The sequence below is a fragment of the Rhinoderma darwinii genome, chromosome 2 (genome assembly GCF_050947455.1).
Source record: "Rhinoderma darwinii isolate aRhiDar2 chromosome 2, aRhiDar2.hap1, whole genome shotgun sequence".
NCBI classification, from domain to species: Eukaryota; Metazoa; Chordata; class Amphibia; order Anura; family Rhinodermatidae; genus Rhinoderma; species Rhinoderma darwinii.
The window spans coordinates 425824194-425836416 of NC_134688.1; the positions used below are offsets into that span (position 1 = coordinate 425824194).

Below are 12223 nucleotides of genomic sequence, written 5' to 3' on the forward strand. Positions count from 1 at the left end.
AATGTTGTGATTGGTCTTCTGTGGTTTTAAATTAATTTGGATGTAACAACAACGTATTCTATGACTAAGAACAGGCTTGTTCGAAACGCTTATGAGTATGAGGCCATGTAACTACAGGGCAACGCATTTTTTATGGATTTGCAATAAAAAGAACATTCATTTGAATCAACCGTTTCCTTCTTTGGATTATTTGTGGCAGCCAGCCAGGTATGCTTGCAATCTGATATTAAAAGACAGTCTGAGAATTTGTGAGACACAGAGGAAAATTTGGTGAGTATATAGTTGTTTCTTCAATAAACAACAGTAGAACAGTGTGTCATAACTAAGCACCCAAACAGGGGTACGCCATTAATAAACCATTTTTGAGCACCAATAGACTACATCTAATAGTCCACAAATATGGAATCCCCACTAACTGCTGGTGTATTGAACTGTAACTTTTATTATGTCTCTTTAAAATATATTCAACTACCACAAAAACAAAAGCAATAACAATTTTGATTAGAAGAGCAAGGGTATAATCGTTTCAGCCATTTTGTGTATATTTCCATATTGTTGTTTTTTGCAGCTTATTTTAAAAATATGTCCCCTATAGAGCAGTATAGCTCAAGCCCTCTACATAGACGTTATTATTGTTCAGTTATCATTTAATGACGTGGCTTGCTGCAAATATGTGCTATAGCTACATAGAACCGGCTAAAACAACATTCACGCGGGTGTTTATAGGTTTCCACAGACACCGTCAGTTAACCCGACATGTTTCGCAGATGGAAAGACAGACTCTGTTGTGTGCAGCGACCCCTGAGGAAGCTGTTCTATCGGCAGAACATGTCGGGTTACCCGACAGTGTCTGTGGAAAATGTTTAAACACCCGCGTGAATGTTGTTTTAGCCGGTTCTATAGCTATAGCATATATTACATCTTAAGCATTTATGACACTTCCACATGATATGCCATAAATACCTGATATGTAGGAGGTACCACATTTGACACCCAGAACCCGCTCTTAGCCGAGACGTCAGTTTGACTGAACGGACGGATCTGGCTGAGAGAGAACAATACAGCTTCTATGTAGACAGGATACATAGAAGTTGTATCTTAAAAAGTATATCATATTTTTTAATAAAAGTAATTTTGAAGTTGCTTAAAACACTAAATACATTCTTATAATAATACAAAGGTGTACGAAGCCTTTAAGAGGTAAAAATTCACTTTAAGCTGAAAAAGTTTATGATCAGAATGTAATGTCCTGGTAGGTCGGTTCAGGGGCTAGGCAATGTAATGGCGGATTACCAGTAAATTGGGGTCCTACTGTAGGTGTAAACAAAGACAACAATGTTCTAATTTCCACCTAATGCTAAAATAATTTTTTTATGTATTCTACACAGTGAAATGTTATCCGTTCAACACGACTTTCTGTTGCGCTGTGTTCTCCACCCTGCAGCTTTTCACTTGTTTTTTGTGGCATGTAAAAAATTGCAATAAAAATATGGGTGGATTCAAGGCTGAGAAGGATTGTGTTCCACTGGCTACCATCCCATAGTCATTTACAGCATGAACTCAAAAGGAGACGCCACTCTTCCTGAGTCTTAAAAAAAATAAAAATCACCACGTGGTGATGCCTGAATAACAACTTACTGGAATTCCCTGACTCCCGTCACAAGCTGGACTCTGTTTTTGGCATCTTATCAACCACTTCCCTGTCCCCATCTCCTTCTAGTGTGTGAGGTAAAATTAGAACTGCTGTATCACATTGTGGGATTCAGACTTCAGAGCGGGGCACATGGCTGCACTATATATAACCATATACTTGAGGCTCAAGGTATTAATGTGCATACCTCATTCCAGAAAATGTTCCAGCGGCTCCAGCATTACTTGTATCAAGTAGATCAATTAAACATTAATACACTACAGGATAACAGTTCAAGGAAATAGTCTGTTATTGCCGTTGACAAGTAGACAAATATCCATTATGTAGAGCACAAGCTTCTAGTAGTCTATAAAAGGGATTTGATAAATGACTATTCTAATCTACGAAATTCATTCCAATAGGGAAAAATCTTAAAAAAACAACAACATAGACGTTGATTTAGTAATATAGAATATAAAAACACACACGCTTTTTATTTACTAAGCTAAGATTCAGGCCTTTCCATCTGTTGAGGCCCTTTTATACTATTATACTATTACAGGCCCTATTATACTAGGCAATTATCAGGCAGACAAGCATTCATAGAACACTCGGTGCCGATAATTTCCCTGTGTAAACAGGGCAGTGATCAGCAGACGAACAAGAAAACACTCGTTCATCTGATAATCGTATTGTTTTCAAAAAAACTGAAAAATTATCGTTGTCGGCAGTACATCTCCCTTATTATGCTAATAATGTATGGGGACGAGCGATCGGATTAACGACCACTTGTCCCCATATAGTACCATGTGACAGGAGCAAACGAGTGCCGATGAACGAGCTGTCTCGTTAATCGGAGCTCGTAGCACCGGCCAAAATTGCCCGGTGTAATACGGCCTTTAGTCCTTATTCACATCTGCATGCAGTGCTATTTTTCCTGTTAAATTTGACGGAATCTGCAACAGCGGCGTAAACAGAGCCTTCATAGCAGATGTGAATACAGCCTTATCTATACTTTTACAAAGAATATTTTGAAACCTTTCCTGCAAAATTTCAGTACACCATTCACTCTATACTATCATGTAGGGGCATAACTAATGGCTTATGGGCCCCGATGCAAAACTTATTCTTGGGCCCCCCAACTTCTCTTTATTGCCGACGGCCCGCAGCTTTCAGCTGAGTCTCTTAAGGGATCCATCGATGCAGGACTAGTAGCCTGGTGCGTTATTAAGGTCTTTCAACATGAGAAGCAGGTCCCAGAACGTAAGTTTTGCCCTACCAAAAAATGTGTATTATATATATATATATATATATATATATATATATATATACATACACATATATATATATATATATACACACACACATATATATATATATATATATATATATATATATATATACATACACATGTGGACAACCCCTTTAACAATATGCAAAGTGAATGAACAGAAGATAAATCTAAATCAAATCAATATTTGGCGTTACTGCCCTTTGCTTTCAAAACAGCATCAATTCTTCTAGGAACACTTGCACAGCAGAAAGTATTACACATGATAGACTTGGATACTGGGCCTATCAGTCAATATTACACATGATAGGCTTGGACACTGGGCCCAGCATACAGTATCACACATGATAGGCTTAGATACAGGTCCCAGCAGACAGTTTCACACATGATAGGCTTAGATACAGGGCCCAGGAGACAGTATCAAACATGATAGGCTTAGATACAGGGTCCAGCAGACAGTATCACACATGGTAGGCTTCGGTACAAGGCCCAGAAAACTGTATCAAGCATTGTAGGCTTAAATACGGGGTGCAGACAGTATTCTTATACTTACCCTCCTTGCTCCTAAATTGGGTCATCTCCATCTACGGGCGCAGCGTGAGTCCTAACGCCATTCAGCATCATGTCATAGTGCGCCAGCGTTGCCCCCGGACCTGATTCAGGAGGGTAAGTGTAATGACAGGGATAGGGAAACAGACAAGTGAGCCCTAATCTACCCGCCACTCAGTCCCTGCCTACTTGCAACGACCCGCCCTAGGCGACAAGGTACAACTGGGCGATGGTCCCTACACTCAGTAAGTGCACGACAGACAACCAGACATGGAAACACAGAACAAAGGGAAACGGGGCAGTTGCCCACGGCAACACCGTGAGCAACAAGAGTAGTGAACGAGCCTAGTCAAACCAGGAGAGTACGAGGTGCCAAACGCAGAGCAGGAGAGTAGTGAACAAGCCGAGTCAAACCAGGAGTGTACGAGGTACCAAACGCAGAGCAGGAGAGTAGTCAGTAAGCCAGGGTCAATATGAAGAAGGGACAAAGAGTACAAGAAGCTGCAGCAGGGCCAGGAAACCAACAGAGAAGAATCACAAGCAAGGAGGAACAGGAAAGGCAGGTATAAATAGACAGAGGGCGGGAGCTAGCTCCGTCTGGCCAGGCTGTGATAGGCTCTCCCACTCCTAAGCCTGCCATCCTGAGTGGTGGAAGATGGAGTCAGTCTCATAGACATAGAAGCAGGTGCAGACTGATTACCTATGGGCGTGGATACAGAAGCTGTGCCTGGCAGATCCTTAACAGTACCCCCCCTTTTATGAGGGGCCACCGGACCCTTACTAGATGGACCTGGTTTATTGGGGAGACGAAGGTGGAACCTCCTGACCAATACCCCAGCGTGAACATCCCGGGCGGGTACCCAAGTCCTCTCCTCAGGCCCGTATCCTCTCCAATGGACCAGGTACTGGAGGGAGCCTTGGACCATCTTGCTGTCCACAATCTTGGCCACCTCGAATTCTACCCCCTCAGGGGTGAGAACGGGGACAGGAGGTTTCCTCGAGGGAGCCAAGGACGGGGAGCAGCGTTTAAGGAGGGAGGCATGAAACACGTCGTGTACTCGAATAGATGGGGGCAACTCCAGTCGGAAGGAGACAGGATTGAAGACTTCAATGACCTTGTACGGCCCTATAAACCGGGGAGCAAACTTATTGGACGGGACTTTAAGGCGCAAGTTCTTTGACGATAGCCACACCAGATCCCCGACCATAAACAAGGGGTTAGCAGAACGTCTTCTATCTGCCTGAGTTTTTTGTATGCTCTGGGACGCCTCTAGGTTCTTCTGAAACTGGGCCCAGACTGTGCACAGTTCCCGATGAACGACCTCTACCTCGGGATTGTTGGAACTGCCAGGTGAAACAGAGGAGAACCGTGGATTAAACCCAAAATTACAGAAAAAGGGGGAGACCCCTGACGAGTTACTGACCCGGTTATTAAGGGAAAATTCGGCGAGGGGAATGAATGAGACCCAATCATATTGACAGTCAGAGATAAAACACCTTAAATATTGTTCTAGAGACTGATTAGTCCTCTCGGTTTGGCCATTAGTTTCAGGATGGAAGGCAGAGGAGAAGGACAGATCAATCTCCAACTTTTTACAGAAGGCTCTCCAAAACAAAGAAACAAATTGTACCCCTCTGTCAAAAACAATATTGACAGGGACCCCATGGAGACGCAGGATGTGTTTGACAAACAAGGTAGCTAACGTCTTAGCATTGGGTAGTTTTTTTAAGGGGCACAAAGTGGCACATCTTACTGAAGCGGTCTACTACAACCCACACCACCGACTTGCCTTGAGATGGAGGCAAATCGGTGATAAAATCCATGGAGATATGGGTCCAAGGTCTCTGAGGAATGGGCAAAGAACGTAGTAAGCCCGCTGGTCGGGACCTGGGAGTCTTGGACCTAGCACAAACCTCACAAGCGGCGACGTAGGCCTTAACGTCTTTAGGCAACCCAGGCCACCAATAGTTTCTGGCAATGAGGTGCTTGGTACCCAGGATGCCTGGATGACCAGATAGTGCGGAGTCATGATTTTCCCTAAGTACCCTTAGCCGGAATTGCAGGGGAACAGCTTGTTCTCAGGAAGGTTCCCGGGAGCTGAACCTTGATCAGCAGCAATTTCAGAGACTAAATCAATAGAGGAAATGATAATACCTGGAGGCAAAATACAAGCAGGATCTTCCTCCGAAGGAGGGCTGGCCATGAAGCAGCCTTAATATTTTTAGACCTAGCCCTATAGGTAACCAAAAAATTAAATCTGGTAAAAAATAACGCCCATCGAGCTTGTCTCGGGTTTAGCCTCCGGGCCGATTCTAGGAAAACCAGATTCTTGTAGTCGGTAAGGACCGTTACCTGGTGCCTAGCCCCCCTCCAGGAAGTGGCGCCGCTCTTCAAATGCCCATTTAATGGCTAAGAGTTCGCGGTTGCCAATATCATAGTTACTCTCAGTGGGCGAAAACTTCCTGGAGAAGTAGGCACAGGGACGGAGATGGGTGAGGGACCTGGTACCCTGGGACAAGACAGCCCCCACTCCCACCTCGGACGCGTTAACCTCCACGATAAATGGCTCCATTTGGTTGGGCTGAACCAACACCGGGCCGAGATAAAGCACTTCTTAAGGGCCTCAAAAGCCTGGACAGCCTCAGGAGGCCAGTGGAGGAGATCAGCACCCTTGCGAGTGAGGTCCGTAAGAGGCTTAGCGATGACCGAGAAGTTAGCAATAAATCTCCTGTAATAATTAGCGAACTCCAAGAAGAACTGTAACGCCTTCAGGGAGGCAGGTTGGACCCATTCCGCCACAGCCTGGACCTTGGCGGGGTCCATGCGGAATTCATGAGGAGTGAGGATTTGAACCAAAAATGGTATCTCCTGCACCCCAAACACACATTTTTCGGTCTTCGCAAACAGTTTGTTTTCCCGAAGGACCTGGAGCACCTTCCTGACATGCTCAATGTGGGAGAACCAGTCCTTGGAAAACACAAGTATGTCATCAAGGTACACTACAAGAAATACCCCCAGGTAATCTCTTAAAATCTCATTTATGAAATTCTGGAAGACCGCGGGAGCATTACACAACCCAAAGGGCATGACGAGGTATTCGAAATGACCTTCGGGCGTGTTAAATGCAGTCTTCCACTCATCCCCCTCTTTGATGCGGATAAGGTTATACGCCCCTCGTATATCAAACTTAGAGAACCATTGGGCCCCCTGAACCTGATTAAAGACATCAGGAATCAAAGGAAGGAGATACTGGTTCCTTACAGTGACCTTATTCAAGTTACGGTAGTCAATGCATGGCCTAAGACCACCATCCTTCTTCCCTACAAAGAAGAAGCCAGCACCTACCGGAGAAGTAGAGGGGCGAATGTAACCCTTGGCCAGGCATTCCTGGATATACTCTCTCATGGCTTCACGTTCGGGACAAGAGAGATTAAATATCCTACCCTTAGGGAGCTTAGCTCCTGGTACCAAATCGATAGCGCAATCGTATTCTCTATGAGGAGGTAACACTTCGGAGGCCTCTCTAGAGAAAACATCAGCGAAGTCCTGAACAAACTCAGGTAGCGTGTTCACCTCCTCAGGGGGAGAAATAGAATTAATAGAAAAACATGACGTCAAGCATTCATTACCCCATTTGGTAAGATCCCCAGTATTCCAGTCAAACGTGGGATTATGCAACTGCAACCAGGGAAGGCCTAAAACCAAATCGGACGATAATCCCTGCATCAACAGTACAGAGCACTGCTCCAAATGCATGGAGCCAACATGGAGTTCAAAAACAGGGGTATGCTGTGTAAAATAACCATTAGCAAGAGGAGTGGAGTCGATACCCACTACCGGGACAGGTTTAGGCCAATCAATCAAAGGCATAGCTAGAGACATAGCAAATTCCACAGACATGATATTAGCAGACGACCCTGAATCCACGAAGGCACTGCCGGTAGCAGACATACCACCAAAAGAGACCTGAAAGGGAAGCAAGATTTTATTACGTTTCATATTTACGGGAAATACCTGTGCGCCCAAGTGACCTCCCCGATGATCACTTAGGCGCAGAAGTTTTCCGGCTGCTTATTCTTACGCCTAGGACAGGTGTTCACTTGATGCTTGTCATCCCCACAATAGAAGCAGAGACCATTCTTCCTGCGGAACTCTCTACATTGTTGGGGGGACACGGAGGCCCCGAGTTGCATAGGTACCTCCGAGTCTTCCGTGGAAGAACGAAGCAACGGAACCTCGGGAGGCATCATGGGGGAGTCAGAGGAGAAAACACATAAACGTTCACGTTGTCGTCCCCTGAGACGTCGGTCAAGTCGTACCGCTAAAGCCATAACCTGGTCTAGGGAGTCAGAAGAGGGATAGCTAACTAGCAGGTCTTTCAGGGCGTTCGACAGACCCAACCTAAACTGGCACCTTAAGGCAGGGTCATTCCACAGAGAAGCTACGCACCACTTCCTAAAGTCAGAGCAATACTCCTCAACAGGTCTCTTACCCTGACGTAAGGTCACCAGCTGACTCTCTGCAAAGGCAGTCCTGTCAGTCTCGTCATAAATGAGTCCGAGAGCAGAAAAGAAAAGATCAACGGAGGAAAGTTCAGGGGCGTCAGGAGCCAAGGAGAAGGCCCATTCTTGGGGCCCTTCCTGGAGCCGGGACATAATTATACCCACCCGCTGGCTCTCAGAACCTGAGGAGTGGGGCTTTAAACGAAAATAGAGCCTACAACTCTCCCGAAAGGAGAGAAAAGTCTTCCGGTCCCCTGAGAACCGGTCAGGCAACTTGAGGTGGGGTTCAAGAGGTGAGGTGAGGGGCACTACCATGGTAGCATCAGGCTGGTTGACCCTCTGAGCCAGGGCCTGGACCTGTAGGGAGAGACCCTGCATTTGCTGAACCAGGGTCTCAAGGGGGTCCATAGTGGTGTGAGGGACCAGGGTAGAGTAGGTATATGGGCTTGTGATTATGTAATGACAGGGATAGGGAAACAGACAAGTGAGCCCTAATCTACCCGACACTCAGTCCCTGCCTACTTGCAACGACCCGCCCTAGGCGACGGGGTACAACTGTGCGACGGTCCCTACACTCAGTAAGTGCACGACAGACAACCAGACAAGGAAACACAGAACAAAGGGAAACGGGGCAGTTGCCCACGGCAACACCGTGAGCAACAAGAGTAGTGAACGAGCCGAGTCAAACCAGGAGAGTACGAGGTGCCAAACGCAGATCAGGAGAGTAGTGAACAAGCCGAGTCAAACCAGGAGTGTACGACGTACCAAACGCAGAGCAGAAGAGTAGTCAGTAAGCCAGGGTCAATACGAAGAAGGGACAAGTAGTACAAGAAGCTGCAGCAGGGCCAGGAAACCAACAGAGAAGAATCACAAGCAAGAAGGAACAGGAAAGGCAGGTATAAATAGACAGAGGGCGGGAGCTAGCTCCATCTGGCCAGGCTGTGATAGGCTCTCCCACTCCTAAGCCTGCCATCCTGAGTGGTGGAAGATGGAGTCAGTCTCACAGACATAGAAGCAGGTGCAGACTGATTACCTATGGGCGTGGATACAGAAGCTGTGCCTGGCAGATCCTTAACAGTATACTGTAGCTGTTGTAACAGGGGCCCGAGTAGTTTATTACATAGGCCCCATTTACTACAGTAGCTGTGCATAGACGTGGTGCGAAGGGCCCTGTCACAATTGCGACCACTGCGACCCCTATAGCTATGCCACAGCTTTCATGCTACACATTTATAATGGACAGATAGATTAGATAAATAAATAAAAATAAAGGAAATCAGAGCTGCACCAAATAATAATAGTTAATGATGGGTGCAGAGAACACGACTTGTAGCCTACAAAATAAAAAAATAGACAGTATTCCAAAAAAAAAGTGAAAAAAAGATTGGACTTTATTAGACCACGTGCACCGTTTTTGTCCTTGTGTCCAGGACCTTTCTCCCTTGAGAAAGGTCCTGGACACAAGAACTGAAATGTTTCACAGATAGATAGACAGAGGGTGTGAATTAATTTTGAGGTTTCATTTATTTAAAGCATACCTCCAGTTATATAAAAGAAAAATTATTATAAAGCAGGAGTTTGCAATATACCCTATTGATTTAGAAAACCAATTGTATTGCAAGCTCCTGCAGTATAATCATAACTGGAGGTACGCTTTAATAATCCGGTCTGTGGTCTGAATTAATTTTGGAGTCTGATCCAGGGTTTGATGTTTCCACCGCCCGATCATAGATTTACTACTTATGTGACTCATAGTGCATGTGGTACTGTTGTTTGTGGCCCCCCTTAGAATTCATTCCTTGGAGCAGCACATCACAGCAGAGGGCTAGCCAGTCAGCAGAAACGAAAAAGGATAGGGGCATGCCAGGGCAGACTTCCGTGAAGAAAGAGAAAGAGCCTGACAAGGGTGAGTACGTCCGGCTATGGCACTGTGTATGGTAGTCCCTCCTTCTCAGCCTCTACATCGTATTAGATAAGAGAAGAAGGAAGGTTGACGATGCCTACCAGGACTGGCTGCAAAATATGACACAGAGGGTCTGGGAATTTATAGAGGGTGGCAGTAGGGAGCTCAAACCCTCTCCCCCCTCAGCCCCCCCCCCCCCCCCCCGTTCGCCCAAAAATTACTGGGTTCGCTCCTTGATATGACAGACATTGATAGATAGATAGATAGATAGATAGATAGATAGATAGATAGATAGATAGATAGATAGATAGATAGACAGACAGATGTCATTACTATTCTATTGGAAACACTTCTAAGGAAAAATGCTCCAGAACTATATCTGACATTTAAACGATTGATATTTGCATGCTCATGAGGTACCATGCCAATGTGCTGTGACATGAATGTGGGTGTGTGCAGGACTTGAATAATGCCACAGTCATGAATAATACACAGATGGGTTAGCAAAAGTATTGGCATTTCATACAGGTAAATTCCAAAAATGTCACCAACGGGCAGGATCTACCAGCGGTCAAGATGCATAAAATATAGTAAAACCAGCAGTAAATAAGTGGAAATCTGGAAAATATTAGACATCATCATATAATTATAAATATAAATATGAACCAGAAGGCACATAGAAATATCCATGCATAGCACTTACCATGATTGTAGAGTCATCTGATGCACTGGCAATGACATTATCGTTGTGGGGGCACCAGTCTATATCCAGTACTGGTGCTGTATGACCGCTGACCGTGGGATGATTCTTATCCACCCGTCCTGTCTAAACCAAAAATGAAATATTGCTTAAACAAAGCATATTCATATAAATGGAATTATTAAAAAGACATTACCCTAGTTTTTAACGAGGAACTCTTTAAAATCAACAAACATCTGCTTAGAATGCTGCATCAGATATTATATTTCTGAGCAGTACCAAAGGGTTTGAGAAATCTATAGAACCCCTTTCCTTCTGGAGATCAGTAGTGATCAAAGATCATAGACTTCACCATCTGATTTTCTTGCATACATCTATGACCTATTAATTTGACTGGACTGCCTCTTTAATGTGATTAAAGGGGTTTTTGCCCTTAAATACATGTATCTCCTATTCACAGGATAAGGGAAACATGAGGCAATATCTGTTATAGGAAAACTGTGGCTTTCATTGTTATGGGAAAACTGCAGTTACCACTGTTATGGGCATTTAAAAAATTTCACATTTAAATATGCGGAATCAGGCAAAATTTATTTTAAACCTCCCATACAGTGCCCAAATAATACCACGGTATAATGCGTGAGAAAAATGCTGTGAATCATTGTGAGGGGTGATGGAACCCCTTAGTGGAGATTGGGAAAATTTTCCCCTCACAACTTTAATCTGGTCCCCTTGAAAACATTCACTGGCTCACATTTATCAATGTAATTGTTTTTCATTAATTTTACTTCAAAATAGTGTCTAATCTGCTTTGTGACATATTCATTAACAATTTGCGCCAGAACTAGGAGCCATTTGCACCATGCAGTCTGTAAAAGTAAAGTGAATCGTTGACGTGGCTTACTGCATGGCCAGAATTTGGACACATTTATAAAATGCAACTTTTTAAAAAGTCACAAAAATTTGTGCAATTTAAAAGAAAAAATCACATCTCTACTCCAAATCGACCCAGGCATAGAATATATTAGCAAAACTTTGTTTTAGTCAATAGTGGCTAAAATGATGCCACTTTTGATAGATGTGGGCCATTGTCTGCAGTAAATTCAAGGGCCAGTTCCATTAATGGAATTCAGTATCTTGCAAAAAAAAAATTCTAAATGAAATTATTCAAACACTGAAATCTACCTTCAGCTCTGTTCAGTAAAGTTAAAATATTTGAATACTGGTAAGTAGAAGGAATTGTCTGACACTGCTTAGACCCGAGGAATCAGTCATGCACAGAGTTTCAACAAGGCAATTCCACTCAATAGCGGATTCAGCTGTGATGTTGCTATGGAGGTGTCCAGCAGCCAAAACATCACAATCGCATGTGAAAAATATTCAATAACAGAACAAATGCCGCGGCACTCACCAATCCTGCGAACTTATTTATTTATCCAATGATCATTGTCTGTAAGATGAGGAGGGAATTGGCCTACGGCTGTTTCGCGAGATTCCACGCTTTGCCAAGGTCTTGGCCCCTTGCCAGTGTGGGATCAAGCTAAATTGTTATAGGCCAATTTCTTACTCATCCTACAGACCATGATCATTGAATAAAGGAATATTTTTGCAGTATCGAGTGCCGTGGCATTTGTTTTATTATTGAAT

At 44.2% G+C, this 12223-nt stretch overlaps 1 protein-coding gene across 2 annotated transcripts in view; it reads right to left on the reverse strand.

Moving 5' to 3' along the window:
* The window catches only part of CORO6 (coronin 6), a 104929-nt gene that overhangs the window by 41205 nt on the left and 51501 nt on the right, over positions 1-12223 (reverse strand). For both annotated transcript variants that reach the window (XM_075854325.1, XM_075854324.1), the window contains exon 3: positions 10580-10702. In XM_075854325.1, coding sequence (XP_075710440.1) covers positions 10580-10702 — 123 coding nt within the window. The remainder of the gene's footprint in view (positions 1-10579; positions 10703-12223) is intronic.